The sequence below is a fragment of the Ctenopharyngodon idella genome, chromosome 2 (assembly GCF_019924925.1).
Source record: "Ctenopharyngodon idella isolate HZGC_01 chromosome 2, HZGC01, whole genome shotgun sequence".
NCBI lineage: Eukaryota > Metazoa > Chordata > Actinopteri > Cypriniformes > Xenocyprididae > Ctenopharyngodon > Ctenopharyngodon idella.
Window position 1 is genome coordinate 14,750,072 of NC_067221.1, and position 26,106 is coordinate 14,776,177.

The 26,106-nt window shown below is 35.5% G+C and overlaps 2 protein-coding genes across 2 annotated transcripts; both read right to left on the reverse strand.

Moving 5' to 3' along the window:
• Positions 1-9,514: 9,514 nt before the first annotated feature.
• gorasp1a (golgi reassembly stacking protein 1a) lies at positions 9,515-17,042 on the reverse strand. The gene is made up of 9 exons (XM_051917707.1): positions 16,834-17,042; positions 16,067-16,147; positions 15,152-15,355; positions 14,975-15,061; positions 12,498-12,628; positions 12,252-12,393; positions 11,690-11,777; positions 11,476-11,616; positions 9,515-11,389 (listed from the first exon to the last, which is right to left on the reverse strand). The coding sequence occupies exons 1-9, from the start codon at positions 16,894-16,896 to the stop codon at positions 10,917-10,919; spliced, it is 1,410 nt and encodes a 469-aa protein (XP_051773667.1). The 5' UTR covers positions 16,897-17,042; the 3' UTR covers positions 9,515-10,916.
• A 790-nt stretch (positions 17,043-17,832) lies between these two features.
• Positions 17,833-25,149, reverse strand: csrnp1a (cysteine-serine-rich nuclear protein 1a). The gene is made up of 5 exons (XM_051917695.1): positions 24,887-25,149; positions 21,919-22,105; positions 20,954-21,216; positions 20,406-20,702; positions 17,833-19,432 (listed from the first exon to the last, which is right to left on the reverse strand). Exons 1-5 carry the CDS (start codon positions 24,929-24,931, stop codon positions 18,644-18,646), a joined length of 1,581 nt encoding a protein of 526 aa, XP_051773655.1. The 5' UTR covers positions 24,932-25,149; the 3' UTR covers positions 17,833-18,643.
• Between the last annotated feature and the right edge of the window lie 957 nt (positions 25,150-26,106).

The window sequence follows — 26,106 nt, forward strand, 5'->3', positions numbered from 1 at the left end:
ATTTAATAAATGCTTTAATAAATGTAATACATTTAATGAATATGTAATATAATTTCAAATAAATGCTGTTCATTGACCTTTCTATTTTTCAAAGAAAACTGAAAAATAAAATGTATCATCATTTCCACATAAATATGAAGCAGCACAACTGTTTTCAACATTGATAATAATCAGATATCTTTCTTGACCATCAAATCAAATTGTAATGATTTCTGATGGATCATGTGACACTGAAGACTGGAGTAATGATGCTGAAAATTCAGCTTTGCATCACAGGAATAAATTACATTTTATAATATATTAAAATAGAAAAATGTTTTATTTGTAAGAATATTTCACAATGTTGCTGTTTTTACTGTATTTTTGATCAAATAAATGCAGCCCTGGTGAGCAGAAGAGATTTATTTTAAAATCATTAATAATTGTTTCCAAATTTTTCGCAGGTACTTTTAATAATAACAATTCTATTAATACATTTAATATATTATAGAATATATTAATATATATATTTATTATAATCATGATTATTAAATTTCCATCGTAGGTTTGGTCTTAAATTTCATGTAAGGTGGTATTAAAAAGGTCTTAAAAAGTCTAAAATTTAACTTGTTCATATCTGTAGATACCCTGTAATAGCATGGTTTAGCACTTGCTGAATGAGTACAGCAATATAAAGCATTTAGCATAGTTGCTCTCAAACCAAGCCGTGCCATGATAGTAACTCTCCAAAAACCCACATTAACAGAAACTCTTCTAAATTAGCATAACAAAACATTACTCACTACAAAATCTCCCACTTAACATTAATCTTGCACAAAAAACATTATATAGCACTTAATTTTAGCATTTACTCTCCCTTTCCAGTGCCATGGGCAAAGCATGCTGGGAAATAGAAATCCCAGCCCAGTTTAAGTTAAACTTAAGTTTGTCTAAATTAAAAGAAATAAGTTCATAAAACTCAAAACAATGAAACAGTTCAGTTTACTTAAAATATATAAGTTCTGTGAACTTGAAAGAAAAAGAAAGTGCTAAATACTCATAAAAGTTGATTTGACTGAACTAATGTGTTTAATTTAAGTTTGTCCTACTCAAACCAATTAATTATTTTGAGCGTTAGAGTTTACAGTGTAGTGTATCTAATAGCTACATACGTTGAAGGACTTGATTTCTGTAAAGTGTAGCTGTGGTTACCGTCTAGTTTACTTTTCAGGTGTTGCACTTATCACTGGAAGTCTACCAACTTATTTGTTTGTCTTTCACAACACGTCAAAGTCCATCTGCTTCTTCCTCTACACAGCAGGGATGGGGAGAATGTAGGATCGCACAAGTAAAAGAAACAGCATATCTGAAAATCTGACTTGAGAAGAAACTTGACCATCAAAATAATATATACGCTACACTGCAAACATCTAGTCGAGTTCATTTAATCCCTGCGGACACTGAATATTTAACTGCGTGCGAGTCTATGATGCTGCCTCATGTTCCACAAACTGAGGATTTGCTTACACTTGTTTCCTGATTGTTGTCTATATACATTTTTTTTTCTTTTCTTTGCCAACTTGCATATGCAAACAATATAAAAATTTTTTGACACTGAATAAAAGAAATTATTTGCAGTGACAAGCATGTAAACAAGACCAGGGCGATGCATTTGTCACATTTTTCAAACATTTTCTTTTCAAACCTTTCCTTTGTTTTGTAGATGTATAATAGATTTCACGCGTCTGTTCTCTGAGCCCTCTTCATATTGTGTGCCTTGAAAGTGAAGAGACTAAACTCATCCACATTCTGGACTGTCTGCTCAGTTGTGCTCAAACTTTTATGAAGTCTGCATTATAAATAAATGAGAGCAGCTGAAGGTCAAACAAAGGTTGTCTTGTCTGTTTCATTGGCCACAAGTGATGCGGCTCACAGGATAGATGGCTTGTTGAAGCACGTTTCATTCTTTATTTTTCCACCCTCCACTCTCATGCACCTGAAAACAACCTAAATGCTATACCTTGAATTCGACATGACCCGGAATTTGCGATAGTCCAGATAGAAAACATGCAGAGCGGAACTTGATTTTATCCATCGGAAAATTGATGGTTGGATGGTTTTGCTCATGTGAATGACAAGTTGTCCCGCCCTCGCAGCAGTAAACAGATGTCGTTACAAGAGGGAGAGAAGTTATTTAAATTTTTTTTAATTCAAGTGCCTTCGTAATCTTTAGTGATTTGCACAGATAAATACTAGATACTGCAATATTCTTTTTAAAAAAAGGAATATTTTCTTTTTTTTTTTACTTTAAAGCAACCCCTGCCCTTGACCTCTCCCCAACCAGACCCTATTGGGCCACAGAGTGAAGAACTACTTTTTTTTTTTTTTTTTTTTTTAATAAATTAATTCAATGGAAATTATCCATTCCATATTGCAGGAACAAATGAGATGGGGTTGTTTCAGTCATTTCACGACGTTCTCAAGGCCTTTGCATGCAAGTAATTATAGAATTATATTGTTCACTGTGGGAAAAAAAAATACATGAAATAGTGAAGTCTAGACTTGAAGTTTCAGAAGGACAGATCTGCCACTGCTGACACGCTTGATCTGGCCTCCCCTCAGAAGAGAATCGCAACACTGCTTCAGGATTTACAGCTTCATCACAAGAATGACTTTTAATGTGCTGATTTCTTGAGAGACTAAATGAATGTGGCCCTGAATCAAACAATCTCAGATCTAAACACAAGCTCAGATCAGATATGATCATACAGAACACTGTGCTCTTTGGCGTTGTTTGTCCTTTGGCCTTTTAGTTCACCTTAAATGTCCTCAGATGCATTTTTGTAAGATTTACCTGAGGTTTAAAACTAAGCCCACACACCTGTAGGGCTGTATTTAGGTTACCACAGGGGTTTCTTTGTCTTCTTCACAAGTATAGACAGACACAAGGGTTTTCAATGCCTTGAAGAGAATGAAAATCGCCAAACAAGGCGAATTTGATTGAATGTTGCATATGTCATCATTCTAAGGAAGAAATGATGACATAACGAGATAGAAACTTATGTTGGCATGTGTTCCTTTTCCCTTAATATACAACGGTAAGTACTAGTAAAGAGGAAGAAACTGGAGATTATTTTGCAGTGCCACCTTGTGGTGGTAATGGTTACTTATGTAACGTAAGCATAAAAATATCTTTTATGTATTTATGTATGACATATATGATATTGATTATAAGTCATATTAATATATTAAATATTTATATATTCATATTAGTTAATACTATTTTACTTATTATATTAATGTAGTTTCTAAATAATACTAATAGACTATTTCAAACAAAGCAATTTTGGCTAGATAATCCAGACATCTTGTCCCAAGTATGTACTCTAACAATAGCCCTACCAAGTACACAAAATTCCTGCTAAACCGCAAAGAAGAGTATGCAACAAACAAAAACTTTTCATTTACCATTCTCATTGTAAGTTTGAGGTTTGTGTTACAACGGTAAGAATTGCAAACCACTAACTTTTCTGTGTTAACCTAGAGCTCGATCCTGTACTCTCAAGCGGATAAGTAGTTGCTTGTTTGTGGTAATGGCGAAAACAAGTTTTAGTAGTGAATATAAAAAAGTGAGTGGACTGATAGGCTACATATTATGTATAGAATATTATTTATTGAAATTGGTGCTCTGCTGTGACAAGAGACATTTCGAAACTCAACCTCACAGCGAAATCCCTCCACAATCAATTCATTATTGTAACTTATTTATTGTTTGTTGCATATTTGTTTGTTTTTAGTTGTCTGTGGACATAATAAAGTTACTATGTAAAAAATGTTTTTTTCAATAACATTTCAATAATAGTAACTTTATTATGTCCACAGACAACTAAAAACAAACAAATATGCAACAAACAATAAATAAGTTACAATAATTAATTGATTGTGAGGTATATATATATATATATATATAATATTGTATTTCTTTTTTCTTTTTTTTTGGAAAAATACATTAACCTAAAATAAAAAAATAGCTCTTTGGTTAAAAAAGGTTCCCGACCCTGGACTTATTAATGTACCCGTATAAAACAAAAAATAGATCAACAGTTTGTATGTATGTTATGTATATATCATAAATAAAATAATAAATATAATTCATTAATATTTCACATAAATAGGTTTAATAATAACTAATTAAAAACAAATGTATAAATGTATTATTAAATAAATGTAATAAATATATGTAAAATAAGCAAAGATGTAACTTTTAAAAGACCAACTTTATTGGGGTTATGGGTGATCTGTTTGTTAAAAAAAAGATGTACTATGCAGTCAATAACATTTTCATAGCCAAGGGTTTATTGCCCTTTATGAGTGAAGAAATAAAATGTTTGATACTTTTAGAGCACTCTATTTTTAAGTATGAAAATAAAATCTTTTTAGATTTTTTTTAACAATTTAGTAAAATTATACCGCATAAGCAGTTTGTTTAGGCTGTTGTTACACAGATCTACTATTACCTCTGACTCTGTGTCTTTTATGCTGATAGAAAGATAGAGGCATTTCAGTGTCTCTATATTTTTGTTTTTGTACTCTTACTTCAGTTTGTAAGTTTGTTTCCTCCAGTGATGCCTGAGTTGTTGAGTTTCTTCAGTTTCTTTCTTTCTTTGTTCCTTTCACCTCACAGACTTTAAGATTGAGTAAGTCACTGAGGATCTGTAGGGTTGTTGCTCGGGACACTGTGTTCTTCTGTTTATTTCTTCTGCAAGTCCTGCATGACCTGATCATAGGAAGGAGGAGGCTGGCTGTAGTAGGACGGCAGGGCTGAATACACTGCAGTCATGTGACCGGGGTGGGTCTGCACTGGGTAGACGGTGGAAATTACTGCAGTCTCTGAGTCTCCATAACTATGAAAGCCAGCCTGATGCAGTCCTGCCAACAAACAGAGACAACATACACAGCAGATCAAACCACATGAATTGTGTTTGTAGAACAAGGGCATACAGAGAGAGTACCTGGAGATATGATGGGGTGTCTGGTGAAGGCCACGTTAAAATCAGGTTCCCCAGGTGGAGGGTAAGGGTGGACACGTCTGCGAATGAAGTACCCAGTACTGCAGCAGCACAGAATTCCAATGATCAGCAACAGCCTAAGGACCAATCAAAAATAGCCCATAAAATCACATGAATTGCTCCAATCTGGGATGGCAGCACTATCATCTCAAAGCGAGAAGATCCCCGTTCTTTGCAACCTTACATAAGATGAAACGGTTTCGAAAATGGATGGATGTTCCAATAAACCCTCTGAGCCAAATAACATTATGAATGCAATTTCCCAAAAAAACTCCTGTAGTTACAAAAAAAAATTGAAAATGAAAATGACGCAAGTGACTCACCAGAAATACCATATTCTCTGACCAGAAAGGGCTCGAACACAGCATTGTGTGCCACAGCAGTCCTCATATGTCTTGCATCTACAAGACAGACACATATTCTTCCTCAGTCCTTACTGTAGCCCTTCAATATGGCTTGAAGTTCATGCTAAAATATGTATGATTGGCTGTACAGTATATTCATACATACTACCGTTCACAAGTTCGGGGTCAGCCAAGGATGCATTAAATTGACACTGGCTGTTACACTGGTTAAAATAGCTGATTTCTCTGGATTAAAACATTGTTGGAAACATTTGGGATAATGTACAAGTCAACAAAATATATACATTTTTTAGTGCTTTTTGGATATTTTAATCCATAAATCTTACATATTGTGCCTTTAAGCAGCACAACTGTTTTCAACATTTATAATAATGAGATATGTTTCTTGAGCAGCAAATCAGCATATTAGAATGATTTCTGAAGGATCATGTGACTGAAGACTGGCTGCTGAAAATTATATATATATCAAAATAGAAAGCAGTTTTTTTTTAATTAGGCTAATAATATTTCACAATATTACTGTTTTTACTGTATTTTTGATCAAATTTCAAGTTTGAATCAAACTTTTGAACAGTAGCATTTATATATATATATATATATATATATATATATATATATATATATCGAGAGAGAGAGATTTATTCAGTTGCACTGAAAACAAATAGTAAAACAAGGTAACCATCATCTACAAATTTATATTAATTTATTTACAGTTTAATCATAGTTTAAGATAAAACCTAGAATTTGGTGCTGCACAATGACTTGTGGGAGCTGCAGAAGCAAAATTGATGATGAATGTATGTCCTGTTTTGAACTGAATGTAGTTAAGGAGCATGAAGTACTGTCTGCTGTGGCTGCAGGAGAATTAATCAGTGGGTTTGGTGTGAAGACTGAACTGTTTGTACCTCACCTCCTGTGGCGTATGTCAGAGGCTGGGTATACGGGAGCACTTGTGATAAATTACTTTTATTGAAACTAGTAAAGGGGGTGTGTGTGGGGGGGGGGGGGGATTCTCTTTTTTCAATGTGCATCTGAATGAATCCTTTAACCGCTGTTCTGTTGAAACTATTAAAGGAAAAGGGGTGAGGTTAGTAAAGATTGGGGTAGTGCAGGTCCTGGTTTTCTAGCTTCTTGTTTCTGTCCTTAAAACCACAACTGCCCATTTCAACACACACACACACACACACACACACATATATATAATCTATTATACGTACATGAAGTATACTGGATAATCTCCTTCGAAATACCAACAGTACTTTTTTTCAGCAACTGTCTGCAAAAGAAGATTTTGTATATTTTTTTAAAAGTAACGTCACATATGTGCAGAAGTGATTAACTCTAAGATGATTCAGTTTTCATGGAAGAGCATGGTAAACATGCAAGCTGCAACTAACAAAATTAATCTGAAAAGAGGAAACAATATAAACACTGTTTGAAATCAGACCATTTCAGGCATCTTTTGTGTTGGCTCTCTTCTATCATTTTGTCTTGTTTGCATAAAGTTGTGAATTACCATGTTGTGACACTCAAGTTTTTCCTGTCCAGCCAGTTAAGACAACTGTTTAAAATAGTTTCCAGTGATTAAATACGAAAACTACTGGCTCATTTTACCAGACATCACCCTATTTATATGCTAAAACCAACACAAAATTAACCACTGCAAAAATAGCAAATAGAAAATAAATATGACAATTTCAACCTCAGGAACTTCTTGTGTCCTTGAAAACCATATTTTAACATAATGGGCATTTTTGTGACAGTTGTGGACTGCATCTGACACCATGGTTCATGGAAAATAAACTACAAAGAGCTTTTTGTCTGAGTCAAGAACAATAAACAATGTTTTGCGCTAGATGGACAAAGTGTCTATGTGTGGAATATATTCTAAGATATTTGTGTCAGACTTACGGAGCAAGATATGCACGACAACAAAATGATTAAAAAAAATAAAGTCTAGTTCAAAACTAACGTGTTTTTGGTAACTCTATTGAAAATGTAATAATAAAAATAATGAAATGCTGTAACTCACCTCAGCAAATAAAAGTGTGAAGAGGAGGCCGCATAATTGTCGCATTCTGTATTCAGGCCTCACAGCGCGAGATCAGCCTGCTGTACCTGTCTTACCTCAAGACCCGTCAGAGAATTCAAGACACATGCAGAGGTCACTGAACCCGCTCGACAGCGGTGATGGTCGTTGTTTGATGGTGGGTTGTTGATCCACATGTCCTGGACTGGAACATTATTAGACCCTCATGCAGCGCTCGTGCAGTGGCATCGCAGTTCCCCATTATACAGTGAGGAGCATGAGAAGGATGACATCACATGACTTTACATCACAAAGACACGCTTGTGCAGCTCTCCTTTACAGATTTAGTCACCAGTTTCACAAGTAACCTAACCTAAACTAAACTTCTTACTGATTACACTTCTAAAAGCTAGTAGTTTTGTTGTTGTTGTTTGTTGTTTCAAGTCTTGCTAGTATTGTGCGCTTTCGTTAGGGATCTACGTTACTCCACACAATCAATGTTGTGTTAAAACTAAAAGCCACTTCGATATAGCTTTCAATAACCAGTGCTTGGTCGTAAGTGATTACATGTAATCTGGATTACATAGTCAGATTCCGAAAATTAAGTACTTGTAATTAGATTATATGACATGTTAAAATACTCATAATCAGACTAGTTACTTTTTATTAATTACATTCACACAATGGCAGTAAATCATTCATAATTTATTGATTCTCCCTACTACTTTTTCATGTTTTAATTTTCCTTTCTAAAAAAGCACTTATATACATGGGTCAATGACGTGACTGGTCTTTTTTTGTTTGTTTGTTTTTTGTACAAAGGCCTTAATAATAATAATAATAAAACAAAGATATGACATCCAAAGTATGTAAGGTAGTACAACTAGATCTCTTTTATTGAATCCAAAAGGTTTCAATTATATTTTGCTACATATAAAGATATTTTAAAGTTTTTGAAGTGTCAAAAGGTCATTCGGTTTAACCATCCAAAGGTCGATACAGCCATTTCATTTGTGATTAAAATATCTCAAAATGTAATAAATGTTTATGTTTTTTTATTATGGCATGATTTTTAACTTCATATATCAACATAGTGCAAAATAGTATTAAAATTGTGTGTAGAAGTAGTTGCTTTGTTATGAGAAAGAATGTCCGTAAAAATGAATTTCATTGATGTCATTCGGGGTAACCAATATAAAGGGACCATTTTGGATCAAGTCATGCGGTCAATTTCATGTGACAGGATGTGACATCATTCAGACGTCTGCAAAGGACCACATGGTCGTGAGGCAAAGTAACTAACTCTCTTTTAACTATTTGAAGAATTCATGTTTTCACTTGCTCATACGCATGTCCCAAAACATCAAGTCATTGTACAACCGCTATAAAACATGGAAAATGTTGTAATATTTTAAAAACTTGTACTTAATATAAAATGTTTGATTGTCCTTTTGCTAGCAAGCTAGATAGATATCATCCTGTTAGCATTGTTTGAAAATATCGTCATTCGGTAAAACTGAAATTTTGGTTAAACCGTATGACTTTTTTGGTGACAAATTTTGTCCATCTTGTAAAAAATGACAAAATCAATGTTAATTATAAAAACCACACAATCGCATTGTTAATACATAAATTTAAATTAATTATATCTCCATTATGTTTTTTTACTCTTTTAAAAACCTTATTTTTCAATGACCCACATTCAGAACGTCTTCTAGTTTTGTGAAATTGCCCTAGTTTGGGAAACCCTGACAATGTCATGTTCAATGCACTTCATGTTATTGATAATAAAGAATGGAATATTTTTTCATTGTATTTTTATATCAGTATGGTACAATATTATCTTATTTAATTCAATGTGGTAAACGAGTTGGGTCAAAAGTAATCTAAATGTAATCAAAAAGTAGTCTGATTATATTACCTAAAATGTGTAAAGTAATGGATTATGTTACTAACTACAATTTTTGTCATGTAATTTGGAATCAGTAAAGGACTACAATTTGTAATTATTCTACCCATCACTGTTAATAATCTACACCAAAGTAGGCAACAGCAGAAAACAAAATCAACAATTTATAATTTGGATCTTTTATTGTGGCATATGATTCCAGTGTTTTTCACTGATATTTTCCCAGAAACCCAAAGAATACAGTTTGCGTAGGTACAGTAGACCATTTTCTGTTTACTTAATCTTCTCTCAAACATCAGTAGCATTACTATACAAAAATATACATTTGTGTTCACACTCTAGGAAGAACAGATATTCTGAACATTTTTCAATAAAAAGTCCAATTTAAAACAACATTCTCGTACCATGATAGCATCAAAGCAAAGAGATGCTTTCAGAAATCACTTTGCCTGTATAGACACATATAAAGTCTTTGCTCAAAGCTGAAACTCTTAGAAATTACAACAATGAAATTCAGATCAAAGAGGTATTTTATCATTTAGATCTTCCCATCATCAAACATAAAAATTAAAGTCCTGGCCTGGGGCTGACACTATTCTTAAATGTGGCAGTGATGATTAAACTCATAATACCACAGAAATTCCATTGGCATTTATATAATAACAGTATTTGCATAGATCAATAAATGACTAATGACAAGTAAACTGAAATAGTCTCAAAAAAGTGAAAAGCACATTCTACTGTAGAAACATTTATCTAGTGTTGATTTAAAGTTTTCAAAGTATAAATAAAAGATTACTCTTTCCAAATAGCAAACATTTCAATTAAATATTTGTTGAAAAGATTCTAAAAATCACATACAAATAATTTCAAAAAATTCTAATTAGCCAGGAAGGTTTTGGTTTGCAAAACTAAACAAATACAAAACCCTTGTCCAGTATTAAAAATTCATACTTAGCTTAACAAACATTCCCACAACACAAAAACAAAAAAAAACAAAAAAACATTTACATTTCAGTACTTCTAAATTTTACCTGTAACAAAGTAGCCAAAATATTGTAATGCTTTTTCTAGACAAAATGAGTCTATTTTGCGTATATTCCGACATTAGCACTATATAATCTACACTGTGTTCATTTTAACACAGCAAAACATGAGTGTTTGTGTAGTAGCTAAATAAATACAAATATTTAAAACAAATGGTCAATTAAATAACAGATTTGCTTGCTACTTTTTATGGATTTTAAAACTCATAATCTAAGCAGATTTAATTAATCAAGCTAAATAAAAAGATAGTAACATAAAACATTATCTTCTAAATTAAGATCTACTCAATTTAAAACAACGACCTATGGCCTAAAATCGTCATGACTACTAGCACAAAAAAAAGCAAAATAAAAAGGAAAAGTAATTTGCAAACAACCATTCAAAAAAAACACACAAGAAACCATTTCGGCAAAGTCCAGGACCTGATTCTAACAGTAACAAAGCCACTAAAAAACACGCACCCAATGATTGTAAAGCAACTGCGTAAACAAGATACAAGGTAGTACTTGGTAGTGACACTACTGAAGAGCAGCTTCGTCTTTGACATCTGCACTATGAGAATTAAAAGACATCAGGTCGGCCTCTGCTTTGCCCTCAGACCAGCTGCTCTTCAGAGACTGTGGCTCATCAGAAAAACCCTGATTGACATCATCAGTTTCTGAGGGGAAAGGTGAGGACTCGTTTGGTTGCATGGGATATTCTGCAGGCAGAGCAGATGACTCGAGATGAAGGCCGGCGGGGTCAATGAGCAGGGAAGAGATGTCTATAGGAGGCACAGAAGAATCGAGAGACGGGATTGAAGAATTCATCAAAGACGCCGTGTCTGTTGGCATGCTATGATCAAGAGGCAGATTTGGGAGAAGAGCATGGGAGAGAGAAAGGGGAGGAGAAACATCTGAAGGTGGTGCAACAGAGGAACTGAAATCCACAGCAAGATATTGCTCTGTAATTTTCTCGTCACGACAAGGAACCTCACGGTCTTGAAGCTCCTCTGCAAAAAGAGACACATTTTTCACAACCTAGACTTGGGCTCACCGATTGAATCCTGTTCACCTAAAATTAGCAAAGCTGCCTCACCAACACCTGATATGTCAACGTCCTCTTGGACAGCTAGGGATGTGTTTGTCATGTCAATGGAAGAAACGGATAGGTCCAGTCGGTCTGCCATGTCTGACACCTCTGAATTCATCATGGCCACTTCTGACTGATCTGAGAAACCTGGAGGAACCATTGCTTTCATGATTCTTATTCTAGAGAAGAGACAGATGAAGCACATATTTTGATGCCTTACCAGGATCCATGACTCTCTGAATGGGAGGTGGAAGTGGGGTTTCAAGATCCAAGCCGCTCATTGACTGACCAGACGCCATTAAGGGCACCTGAGGATATTGATTTCAGTAACACTTTTGTAAGTATATCTACCAAAAAATTCAAACCTGAAGCAAATTTGTTAATGTTGTTCAACCAATTTATGCACGTGCGTGAAAAATTTAAAGGGATAGTTCACTCAAAAATAAAAAATTCTGTCATCATTTACAGCCTTCTGGGCTACACAATTAATCAAAATAAATCCGGAACTGTGGTATGGCTTAGTGTGATTATCAAACTGCAAAGGCTGTGATTTAATTAAATAAATACATGTTCTTACACGTGAGCAGCTTATTATCTGCCAGTGTTTGCAGCGTCTCAGAATGGATTTCGGTCAAAATAAAAGAATGATGGTTTAGAGTTTGAAAATAAAGAACGTAAGACAGCCATAAATAATAGCATTGTAATTTTACAGATGTAGTGAGCCGAGTGAACTACCCCTTTAAATAATATTACATCATACTACAGTCTTGTGAAAAAACTACCTCTGTGAATCCATTTGTAGGAAATTCTTGCTCTGGCGTCCCTGCCACAGGAGAAGCTTTTGGACTGACTTTTTCAGATTTTGGGCTGTCAGGTTGTGCTGGGATTCGGTGCAGGTAGCCATATCCAATGCCACAGCCAAGACTACAAAGATGTAGGCAGTTATCAAGATGTAAATTATTTCCTCGTAACAATGACTGGGTCAGGACTTCATTACAGTATTATATCCTCAGTAACAGGGTTATTACCTTCCTTCTCCCCCCCAGGCACCATTTGGTGTGACAACCACCTCCCTGCATTTATTGGTCTCTGTATTATAGACCAGCAACTTCAATGGTTTTCCCTCATGGGCTTCAATTAAGGAGAAGAAATCCTCCGACTGTTGGGAAATCAAAACATTGCTTGATTGTAAATAACTTGCATGTTTGCTTTTGTTTTTTTTAACACTATGCCAGCTTCTATGGCTATTTTCATGGTGACAAAATGTGTAAATCTACAGTTTTTTGATAAATATGAATTATTGATAAATATGATCACAGAAGGCTGTGAAAATAAATCTGCATTGTTTATCCTTTTGATCTTTCATTAAAAAAAAAAAAAAAATTCACAAAAATCTAACCTTTCGAAATAAATGTTTTTCTCTAATACAAGTTGGCCACAATAATTGGTACCCCTAGGAAATCTTACGAGTACAATATATCTGAAGTACATTCCCCTTCATATTTACAATTAGCACACCAGGGTGACTAGGAGCATGAAATTACCCAGGCATGACAGGAGCATAAACATGGGATAACACAAAGGCCAAATTCCCTTAATTATCTATCACAATGAGTAAAACTAAAGAATATAGTTCTGATGTGCAGCAAAACATTGTAGAGCCTCACAAATTAGAAAGTAGCTGTAAGAAAATAGCGAAAGCATTGAAGATTGCCATTTCCACAATCAGGGAAATAATTACGTGCCTGGTTTCACAGACAAGGCTTAAACCTAGTCCCAGAGTAAAATGTGTGTTTGAGCTGTTTTAACTGAAAGAAAAACTTGCAGTGACATATCTTAAAATATGTCAGTGCCATTGTTTTGTCCCAAGATGCACATCAGTAACGTTTATAAAAGCTACTTAAATGTCCAAATTTAACTAATGCCTAATCCTGGCTTAATCTAAGCCCTGTCTGTGAAACCAGGCCAAGAAGTTCCAATCAACAGGAAATGTTACGAATCTGCATTGAAGGACGCATGTCTACTGTCTATATTGCCTTAATGTACGTTGAGGAGGATATTCTGAGTGGCCTAAGACTCTCCATGGATCACAGCTGGAGAACTGTAGAAAATAGTTGAGTCTTGAGGTCAGAAAGCCTCAAATATATATATATATATATATATATATATATATATAAGTAAGTAGTTTTAAGTTTTAGCGCCATGTCGCGTTTATCAATATGCCATTTTATTTTTCATTTTTATTGGCTAGTCAGAAGTCGTAGCAGCAAACACAGTGTGAGATGATCATGCTAAATTTCTGACACTGTCAGAAAATTATCACAGGTTATCTTGGGTCGCAAGACCGTGACAATGGCTGTCTTTAAACCTCTTTCACTGTATGACGTAGGACCACCATTTAGGACCCACGACCACAGAAATCACCACGATTGGTCATCTTTCGTCTGGGACAGCCCAAAATCGTACTATGTGTACCGGACATAAAAAGTACCCCATGTGTATGATTAATGTTGTGAGCCTATTTTTCTGCCAGAGGTCCTGGAAATCTTGTTCAGATATATGGCATCATGGATTTGATCAAATACCAACAAATAAAAGAAATAAAAACTTGACAGCCTCTGCTAGAAATCTTATAATGGGCCGTGGTTGGATCTTTCATCAGGACAATGATCCAAAACAAGCATCAAAATAAAATAAAAAAAAGATTTACTGAGGACAAAATTAAGGTTCTGCCATGGCCATTCCAGTCCCATGACCTGAATCCTTTAGAAAACCGAAGAGGAGAGTATCAACATGGACTTGGGAATTTGAAGGATCTGGACAGATTCTGTATAGAGGAATGGTCTCTGATCTCTTGTCAGGTGTTCTCCAAACTCATCAGATATAATATAATAGAAGACCACCAATGTGGCCAATGTGTAATAGAGAAAAAAAATTATTTAATAATGAGACCCCCCCCCAATTATCATTTGTTTTACTTCAATGAAAGTGTGAATGTTAGATTTTTGAGAATTTTAATAATAAAAGGTCAAAAGGATTAACAATGCAGATTTATTTTCACAGGCTTCTTTGGTCATACTTACCAAGGGTGCCAATAATTCTGACCACGACTGTATATCACGTTTTTACGATCTATTTTTGGTTAAAACTCTAAAACTATTTGGTTTAACTGTTAAAAATTTCTTCAAAAGTGTTAACTGGGTAAAAAGTTTCTCACAGGGTTGAATCCAGCACAATCTAATAAAACATGCTTCAGGGATGAGTGGTTCTGACAGAAAGAACACAGTGGTGGATCTTCTCCTAATGTTAAAAACTTGCGTGTCACTCTGGAATGGCACACAACGGGTATAGACAACCTGATCCCATCGGTTTGAAAACTGATAGCAACTTCTTCTCCCAACATTCAGGAATGTTTCATGCAGTTTGTTCATAGTATATAGATCCCAATAACTTGCAATGCATAGAAACAACAATCAAGCATTCATGATAATAAATCACATCTTACATCTTGCAGAACCTGGTCAGCTCCAACAATGAAGTCTGAATGCTCCTCTAGTCCAGCCAGTGCTGCTGGTGAATTTGGCTCCACATCCTAAAACCAGAGGGCACAAAATAATTACACAAAAATCCAAAGTATTTAAAGAAATGCAGAGATTGCTTATTAAACACAAAGATCACTTACAAGAACATGCCAAACATTTTCATTGGCTCCTTGAAAGCTACAGAAGCGGACACTGGCTCCCAGAAGTCCTTGACCACCCCACATGTTGCTGGGAACGACCTCCAATTCCCGGATCCTCATGGTCTTTGTACTATACACTTCCATCTTCACTGGTTTCTCCACATTAGCCTTGAGGAGGTCCTTGAGCAAATCATTCTCCTGATTCTGTTCAGATAGCATATGACCAATTACAATCCAAGTAACAGTGACCACATCTACAGTACATGAAAATCATTTCTGATTAACAACCATATTTTGGTTAAAGGGTTAGTTCACCCAACTACTTTTCTGGACCTTGAATGAAGGTAATTACATTGCTTTCTATGGGGGATAAAAAAACACACAAAAAAAAACCTTGGATTTCATCAAAAATGTCTTCATCAAAAATCTGTGCTCCAAAAATGAACGAAGGTCTTACAGTTTTGGAACGACATGAGGGTGAGTACTTGACAGAGATTTCATTTTTGGGTGAACTAACCCTTTAAGTCTTTATTCCAACTTAGACAGGTACTTTTATTTTCTTATAGGGGAAATACTGGAGATAAAGTTTATATTCTGCATAAGGTGTTTACATTACCCAAAAACGTGATATGCCACAGCTGTCTTATACATTCTTAGTCTTTTGTCCCCGTGGTGAAATTTTGTTTCAGTGTGTTTCAATACACATAGCGTTAACAACCAAACAATCAATTTACACATCAATTTGTCACTGACTACTGAAAACCTTGAGGATCATTATTTATTACTTATATGAAAACATTAAAATATAGAATAATCTTGTGCATGTAATAATCAATGTTGACAATGATTGCATCACTGTCACTGATTACTGAACTCAATCAGGGGATACAAAGAGTTTTACAAATACAAACTTACAAGATGATTATTGCCAATGGATATGATGAAATCAAAAAAGGGCTCCAAACCAGCTTTCTCTGCGGGTGATTCCTCTTGAATCTGTAAAGGAATTGGAGTAAATCACTGCAGAGCACAAATTCCATTCAGATCTGTGGAGACTTTATATTTCAAATGCATTTAAATTCCTGTTTATTGTCGTTGCATGCATTTGTGTGCACACTGGGATGTTTAATAACGTCCACCGAATTGTGTGTAATCTCAAGTAATGAATATCTGTGAGAATATGTGTTTACATAAATATTACGTAATGTCACTCTCCCCTTGCGGGTTCATTCTTCAATGACGTGGCGGCTACGCTTAAACATGACTAAATCCAGGAGCTGTTGGGATTACTGACCATGACACTATAGTAAAAAAAAAAACTATGCAAACACTTTTATACACTAAAGACTATGTAACGTGTGACTGTAATGTAAGAAAGCGCAAATGTTAAACAAGAAGGTGTTTTCGGACCTTTTACAGAACAACAGAACCTATAAAATCTGCAGATCCCTGACAGTTGCCACTTTGCAAGCACATTTCAAACCTTGAAAAGACTTTCCCTTGTGTTTATACTGTGTATCTGACACGGTTGTTTATTAATCAGATCACTTAAAAAATATATGAATGGACACACTGTTTTCACTCAAAGCTAAAGCAATGCGTACATTATAACTTCATCAGTGCATAGCTAGCATACAAAGCTGCTCGCTGTCAAATACAGTCAGCAAAATTAAAGTAATTACCCCATGGACGTGATATCCTTCTGTTCCCCCCTCAGGTGCACCACTGCTCTGCGTTAAACCCATTGTTCTTAAGGGTTTCGATGTTTTGCAATGTTATGTTTAGCTCTCTGAACAAACGACCCAGACAGAGATTACTCATCACATCGTGGCCATGTTGTCCATCTAGGCAGGGGAGAGCAATCGAACATGATTCCAACGATCAAAGGATTTTTCAATCTCGGAACTCACATTGTTTATTTTTAATTTTGTCAGCTAAAACATTCTTAAAGCTAAATCTAACCCCAATCCTCAACAATTGATCTGATTATTCTCTAAATTTGATCTAATTTGGAAACTTATTAGTTTTAGAGATTATCAGCCTTTATTTCTGTAAGGTGGCCTATAGTGCGCCCCAGAAGATAAATGAGGGCCTCTCTTCACATATCATATTTTCCTCTACTTTTGTTAAAGCAGTTTAGCAAATATAAGTTGAATGTGGCTAAATTGCATAATTACAATACAAAATGTATTATATCATTAAATATAATAATAAGATATTTTTTTTGTGAGTAGTCACACATAGTTAACTTAATTTTAACCTCTGCGTTCGACAATTAATTCAGCTTTGTATAAAAATCTGTTCTTGCTGTGTTTTATTGATCGTTTTGTCTTTCGATCTTTCATTTATTTTCAGACATCTTGGGGCTACATCTGTTGTTTACTGAGGCCCTCTTGTGGGGTTTCTAGGGAGAGAACAACAGTAAAAAGCTTAAACGCCAATAATTTAAAGAGTATTAGTGTGAAAAATAATTACACAACTTCGAATTCCAACTTCAAATATATGTCAATTTTTGGAAATAAATAATATATACATAAGAAATAAACCATATATACATAAAAACAATTGGTAATATGTTAAGAGTACTTGAATTTGCTTAATAACGCCTTGATATAATAGATTTCATTATCTTCCACAAATATTTTTGTGTATTGTCAATAATTACAGGCAGTTTTCCAGTCTCCTTTTCTTTCATGTAAATCAGCATTTCTCATTAGTTACATGAAATAAATTTTATTAAGATGAGTTATTCCACAGAAAAGAAAGCTGGACATATTTAGAAATGTCCAAAAACATTCATTAAAGTAAATACAGAGTAGGCATACCACTGATGAATGAACTATTCTCAAAGCAAATGTAGCCTGAATTTCTTTATATATTACAAGTCATTCTTTTAAATGAAAAACATCAAGGCATGCTGATCCTTGAAATGAAAAGACCTACATGAAATATGAAAATGGCATTTTGACGTTTAGAGCTCATTTGAAGCACTAACAAATAAAATTACTGTGCTACACAAAAACAAAACTTTGACGCACATACATTATCACTTAAAGCAAAACACATTTGAGAAATAAATATGAATAGACTTTTATAGGTAAACATTTAACAGTAAAACCTTCTTTACTGCAATGGGGTTTATTTGAGACCTTATAAAAAGGTAATTAAGCCATTAGTTTATGAAGTATAAATATAAAATCTGACCTGAAATTAATGTACAAACTCTCCAAATTTTTTGGCAACAAAATAACTCATGATACTACACACAGATTTTAACTGAGTGGTTTTAACTGTATTGACACTATAGTCAAGAACGGTTACAGACTATATTAAAATCCTAAAATATATTTCTAAGGAATATCCTTAAATTCAGAAGCTATTTACAGTTTATCTCATAGTAAATGAGATTAAATCATACTGTACAACTGTAAATGAACAAGGCTCGTTCATCTTTAAAACATCAGTAAAAATACGGTTCTGCTCTGATCCCTATTAAGAAATTCCTACAAGAGACTCCAGAAGACTGACTCCTGAGTCCTCAATTTGAGCGGGACTGGGACAACGGGGGAACTGGAGGTGTGAGATGTAGTCCATATGACTGTACACTTTAAACTGATTGTGGCTTGAACCGTACTCATGAAAAGTGTCAAAAAAGACCAGGTCAGAGTCTGAGGACAGACTGAGGTCCATGTAACAGTTTACGGTGTGATCCGGAGATGCAGAAGGTGTATTGGGGATGTCGAAGGTGTCATTTACACATTCCATGGTGGCCTGATTAGCATTTTCATCCAGATACTCCAATTGAGATGTACTGGTGCTGCTTTCCTTTGTGGATGTGCCACCAGCAGCTTCTGTGGACAAATATGGACATCCCTCTCCATCAGAATCAGAAAAACTGAGAATGCGAGCGAGTCCTGTGTTATCCACGTTTAGTGTGGGCCGCTCAGAGGAAGGCCTTCCGTCTGTCTCAGAGTCCAGACTCAGAGAAGAAGAGCAGGAGTTGTCAGTCATGTCACTGCTCCAGCTGTTGTCTCCCTGCCTGCTCAGGTGGAACGAGGGAGAGTCTTTTTCTACTGGAAATGTAATGACTCTGTTCCTCGCTATTGATTGTTGCTCAGTGGCGATCACTCTGTTGTCATTGAGCAGCCTCTTTTCCAGCTCCAGCTTCATGTGTGTGTGGATATAGTGGCTCCGTACACGACTAGAGTTAAACTCAACACGGCCTGCAGGATTCCCACAGCATTCCTTTGAACATCCACAAGGAAAATTGGAGCGATCCATCTGTTAACAGATTATATTTATCAAAAATCAAAAAACAAACAAAAAAACAACCAATACGGCAGCACAACTTCAATTCTCAAAACTGCTCCAGTGTCCATAGGAAAGAACCATCATGGTTGAGATTTATTCAATAAAAAGACCCCAGTAATCTCACAAATGTCTCCAAAAGTCTGAGGTTTCATTATGAATTCAGATATTTCTTTATTTTTTTAAAGAAATTAACACTTTTATTTAGCAAGGATGCATTATATTGATCAAAAGTGATAGTAACGACATTTATAATGTTTATAATTTAAATAAAAGCTGATCTTTTGAATTTTCTGTTCATCAAAGAATCTTGAAAAAATTTATCATGGTATCCATAAAAGTACAGTATTAAGCAGCACAACTGTTTTCAACATTGATAATAATAAGAAATGTTTCTTGAGCAGTAAAGTAGCATATTAGAATGATTTCTGAAGGATCATGTGACACTAAAGACTGGAGTAATTATGCTGAAAATTCAGCTTTGCCTTCACAGGAATAAATTACATTTTACAATATAGTCAAATAGAAAACTTCATTTAGATTGTAATAATATTTCACAGTATTACTGTTTCATTGTATTTTTGATCAAATAAATGCAGCCTTGGTGAGCATAAGAGACTTCTGTCAAAAATATTTTAAAAATCTTACCGAAATCTTACTTAATCTTACTTTTGAACAGTAGTGTACTACTAAGAACAAATTATCTGAGCTATGCTATCCACATTCATAGCTCTCAACTTGTCTTACTGTACGCTAAAAATTGTCTCATTTAGGTCTATTTTTCATCTGAGACAAAGTTGATATCTAAATGAAATATAGTAGAGAACTCCATTAAATCTTCTGAGCAATGAAAACTCCTTTGAGCAACAAAATGTCCAAAAAACAATTAGGCCCCATCATTAACGAAAAATATAAAACAATATTTAATTAATTAATTTATTATTACTTGGCACTTGATGCCAGCCTGGCTGCATGCGCAGGTCTCCGGCTCGCAGAAGCCCTGGCAGTTGCATCCACAGTCTTCCCTCCATCGCCGCAGCTCCTGCAGCTGCCTCTTCTCCTCCCGGTCGATTCGCACAACTCCTGCTGCCCTCAATAACGCACGTCTGCGTTTGGAAGAATAAGGACGGAGGGATCCCATATCCTTGAGCTTTGCGCTACCGAGATCATCATCTTCATCTGGGACATCGTTCACTGTCAAGCTGGCTGCTTCTGTCACTGTGAGAGTCCCACTGCTGATCAGCTATAAAAAAAAAAATTAAAAAAAAGAGTTCATGAGTTCACAATTAAATATAATCGGATAGAGTAAAAAGAGCATGCATATTTGGCTCCGAGCTTGGAATTTTGGCCTAAACCCAGAGTACTTCCCCTGACTGGGATAGAAACAATCGAGAGTGAGGAGTTGGGGTGGTGGAGGGATGCTGGGAAAGATATAGGCCTCCTCTCATGCTGATTGGTAGATTATCTGAACATACTGGAAAATGACCATCTCACCTTCTGTCTCAAGGCCTCCAGCCTCTCCTCTTGGAGTCGCTTGCGGAGTCTCTCCATTCGCAAACGCTCCTGCTCTTCCGCGTGCTCCGCCAGGGTGAACTGCTGACGGGCAGCGTGCCGTCTAACCATGCCTAGTGTGCAGCCACCATGGCTGGGCACACTGCTGAACCCTTGACAGCGCTGGAAGAGGAACACTGTAACCAGGCCAAATCGAATACTGCCTTTGGATTGAGTATCTTTTGTCTTCTTCAGGATGGATGAAACTGAAAGTAAAGAAACAAAATGTTTTAATTATTAATTATTTTATGGTAGCTGTGACTGTAGCAGTTGCCACTAGAGGGCAGCTGAGTCAGATCTGTCAACAAGTAAACTGAACTCAACACTGAGACAATAAGGAAATTTTAACAGTGATCTGATCATTTTACATATGCAGTTCTAAAAGGAACAATAACTTTCTTCAAGAATGCAATGTTTAGAACAGTCTAGTGCCATTCAGATCTAAGTGTTTATTTGCAATGCCAGTTTCACTCTCTGGTTGTGCGTCAGATGTGTACTGTAGTAGCTCTTAGTAAATCAGGTTTATTTGCAGCACTTTACTTGCAGTTTTCACTGTGAATCAACAATGAAAAACACAGTGATCCAGGCATGTCCGGGCACACAGACAGACAACATAATCTCATAGTATTACCTGCAAAGGAAAACACTTACAGATATGCTCTTTCCCAGTCAGGATGGTGTAACTGATTATGGCTTGATAATTGGTGTGCTTGGTTTGTGGGTTTAGGGTGACTGTGCACAACATCTTGTGATAAACAACTGTCTGTTTCTCTTCTTATCAAGTGCGCTGCACAATAATGCTGTGGTCAGATAACAAGACACCTCCTTATGTGTGTTTAAACACACTGGAGGTGACAACTGTTGGTTTGCATCATTTGAAAAATGCACAGTAACTATGCGTGACTTACTTGGCATGTGATGGCTTGAAGAGAAAGAGCCAAAAGGCACAAAGTCCACGCTATCACTTTGGGGGCTGTCTTCATCAGAGTCCCATTCAGAGTGTGATGAGGGGGATGAGGAAGAGTAAATGGCATCCTCATCTGGGAAACCATATTTTCTCTTTAAACCCCCACGCTGTGGTGTAGCCATGGCGATCTGTCAAATTATAGAGGACATATTAAAGCATAATTTTACATATGTATCAATCAATTGAAAAGTAGATATTAGCAAATGGGTCAATGGTAAATGTTCATGATGATAACAACAAGGAAAAATCTAGTTTATGTGCCAAGTTCTTATAAATTATTCCAGTTTCAAGGAAAAATTCAATTCAATAATTCTAAAAAATAACAACATATAATATGTAATAACAACAAGGTGTGACATATATTACACCTTGAATACATCTTTATTATTTTCAAAAAGTATATTAATTTATTTTTTAGGGCAAAGAGCTTTGTTTTACAAATATTAAAAATCATTAATTATGTAATAAGCTGTGATTTTTTTTTTTTTTTTTTTGTGGAAAATTTCTTTTTTAATGAAGGATTTCTTCATTGTAATATAAGGACATAATATAATTTTGCCCACCCACAAAATATAAAAATGAATTTTAATTCAAACATGCTCATCATAGAAGAAGTGTATGCAAGTCATTTTATGTATGAATTGCTTTTTAAATGTATTTTCCATAAACAGGTCATAAAATAAGCTATCATGTCACATTTTTTTTGATGTATATCAAGTCTGAAAATAGAATTTGTGGATGTTTGGTAACCATTAGCATACAAATCCTAACCAGCAGCAACTGGACACCTCTCTCTTGTTCAGGCCGGTTCCAAAGATTCACATCTTCACTCTAAACGAAAGCCTGTTTAACAGGTTTCTCAATACGACAAAAACTTGACTTTAACCACCACAACATCAGAAGCACAGCTTTCTCAGGCAAATGATCATTGTTTTTAATCATATTATGCAAAGAGTATGCAAACACATAAGTGTGCATTATGCAAGCAATGATAAGTCTAGAGGGAATCAATGGTTCCTTCTATCTCGCTCTGGAGTCATTAACATTCCTCAGATGTTTTGAGTACTTCAAGAACAAAATGTTAAGACATTCAGCTCAGCTGAACTGCATGACCAAATTTGTAAACTGATACTTGTTTTTATTGTAGAATCCCCCAAATATATGATAGCATTTGCCAAGCTCCATTTCAAAGCTTATGAATGCACTTACAAGTACACGCTGTGTGCAAAAAAACAAAAGAGGAAACGTAACACAAATCGCACATGCTACTGAAGTTTTGCTGCTTGAGTGGGTGTGCGATGGAAAAAAAGCACAGTGTAACGCATGCACACAGAGAACTCTGTGTACCTCGAATAACAGAACAACACTACCTCACACCGCACGACGGAGCAATCTGCATCACAGATCACCTGGTTCTTGTTCCAAGTGCATCCAGTCAAGCCCAACCCACACAAATTTCTCCTATGCCAAGAACACTATGTGCCCCTGTGCACACCGCCTGTATCCTGGACAACCTTAACTTTCTCTCACACCTTTCACACAGGTCTGGCTTTCTTTGGACAGTGTTATGTAAACACCTGCAATGTAATCCCAGATGCCACAAAGTCAACTATGTAAAAGGTTATAGCTGCATGTGATAAATGGCACTTTGTGTTGCACATAATTGTAGAAGTAGATTGTTGTACCATACAGTATGTGCGCAAGACTTTCATATTTAATTGATGCATAGCAAATTACGCCTCTAAAGAAAGGCAGCATCAACTTGTGTGGTGACACATGATTAACTGCTTCCTCAAGCTGTGACCAAGTGATAGATCTCTTAAAACCAAGACCATTCATTTATGCATCTTTTGCTAACAGTATGTGGTGCGGGTGTGAATGTTTATGTAGTGTAGGGCTAAGACAGTAGGGCAGCTGATTACAAGAACATATTGGCCTAAGATACAATAAAGCCAAAGAGAATCTATCATTTCTTGGACTGGCAGTGTTTTTTGGCCAGACTACAACTATGCAAATGAACAAGCGAATGTTAGAATGTAAACAGAAGGAGGAGGTGGAGTTTGTAGACTGTGAAAGGGGAAAGTAGACAGCTGTCAGGTGGAAAAATAGGTTACAGCAAACAAAAACAACCACACTTTTTCTCACCTTTACTGTGCAGCAAACTGAGAAGACTTAAAAGCATAATATATTTGTAAAGCAGGATGAATACAAGTAAAGTGAGACCATTTCTGATATTTCTGTGTTCTTCTATACTAGCTTAATGTTGTTTTTTACTGGCTAATGGAGGAACATACACATAATGATAGATTATTAAGATAAATTGTCCTACTTTACCTTTATTCACCCTAAAAACCACCTTTAAAAATGCATAAAAAGTAGTCAAACCCATTTCTCTTAAGTCATACATGATTCCGTGACATGCAGGTGCATCTAGGCCTATTTTCTGTCAAAATCATTATCCTTCATATAATCCTCACTATGCACAATTGCACTATATGTTATTCAAACATCATAGATATTCAAACATTTTATTCCATTTCTAATGTACAAAACAGCTCCGTTCCACTTTCGACATTTTATGCACAAAGTTAAGTAGAAAATTCAAAGTCTAAGCAGAGCGGCTGTTTAAATAGCTGGAGTTAATATATGCAACTTTTTTTTCCGCACATGAGCACTTTAATTCTGCAGCTGGTGAACTTCCGTTGCGGACTTTGTCGCGGTCATGCTTTATATTCAGGAACGTAAGTGACCACATCAAAACGCGATAACAATAAACTATAAGGTCCACAGTAGCAGTTAGTGATTAAACCGCTTAGCAGACAAATTATAGCTACTATTGAGTTTGCGTTTGATGAAAATATTGTGTTTTACGCGCTGCGAGAGATTCTTGAACAAAAACAAACACTCACCCAGTAACTGTGTATCTGTGTATCATGAGTGGAAGAGACGACCATACGATGCTTGAAAAGTTATCAAGATAGCACCAACGTTCCCTTTCTTAGTCCTCGATGCACGTACAGTACAGTGAGATCAGCTGTTGTTGAGTTTGTGTTCGTCAGTGGAAAACTCCCCCCACACTGCCTGACGTAAACAGTAATATGAGGACAAAAACAGCACTCATTACGTTCAGCGCGTGCACACAGACACACTCACTGACGGGCAAGGAACAATCATACTCGTCAGTTACGACAGAACTGGCAAAACAAACTTGTCAGTGACGAAAAACTGCAGAAGCTGACGCCAAATCATTCTGAGATGTAGGATACTAGATCTTCTTAATTTGGTTTGTGTGAAGCACCCATATAACTCACATGGGCTACAAAAGGCTCCTAATAATAGTGTGCAATATCAAAATGTTTTGAGTTCTTAGACCATAAAATCATTTTTGTCAAAGTCTGGATTTGTTTTCTCTCAGTGAACACTTTAAAATTGAGGAAGTCAGTGTTCTGTTCTATGTAAATGTCATGGACACTGAATGAGCAGTTGGGCTTATTTTGGGAACCGACCTTTTGTGAAAAGCATATGACAGTTCATATATAATGACATGAAGGTTTCTGTTTAATGTTTTTCTTAACTCAATATAATCTCCACAGACGTATAGAATAGGGGAGACCACAGTTAGTTGTCACACTTTTTATTGCAATGACTATTTCTAAGGGTAGGTTTATTCTTGTCAGTTTCTATAGACATAAACCTTAATGTCTGGACTACAAATTTTGTTCAGAATAAACTGTAAAACAAAATTAATTTTAAATAACTATTGCTCTGAAAAAAATTACAATTCACTGTCATAGACAGGTAAAACAATTCAAAAACACAACACAATTAATGAAACATATCAAACAACTGTTCTGACCAAGAAATATTGAAAAGTATAAATTTATCACATAATATGTGACAACTTGCCCCAACCAGACATTTATGAGAAGTTGCCTTGTATAGAAAATAATGCCACAGAAAACACATATTACAGTCACTGAGATATATCTTTTGTGACAGCTAGCCCTGTTCTCACTTATATTTATTTAGCCTGATGCTTTCTGCAAATGGATTAATGGATCTTCTCTATTATTTTCTCTAATTAAGTCTGTGCTGATGAAGAAAAGAAAGGCAGTACAGGGGTCAGACA

Coding starts and splice junctions, on each gene's coding strand:
- gorasp1a (XM_051917707.1), bottom strand. CDS start 16,896: ATGGGTTTAACGCAGAGCAGTGGTGCACCTGAGGGGGGAACAGAAGGA. Junction 15,062..15,151: donor AAAATGTTTGGCATGTTCTT/GTAAGTGATCTT, acceptor CTCTGGTTTTAG/GATGTGGAGCCAAATTCACC. Junction 11,390..11,475: donor CGTTGACATATCAGGTGTTG/GTGAGGCAGCTT, acceptor CTCTTTTTGCAG/AGGAGCTTCAAGACCGTGAG.
- csrnp1a (XM_051917695.1), bottom strand. CDS start 24,931: ATGGTCGTCTCTTCCACTCATGATACACAGATACACAGTTACTGG. Junction 21,217..21,918: donor TTCAAGCCATCACATGCCAA/GTAAGTCACGCA, acceptor CTTTACTTTCAG/TTTCATCCATCCTGAAGAAG. Junction 19,433..20,405: donor AGGCTGGCATCAAGTGCCAA/GTAATAATAAAT, acceptor ATCTGTTAACAG/ATGGATCGCTCCAATTTTCC.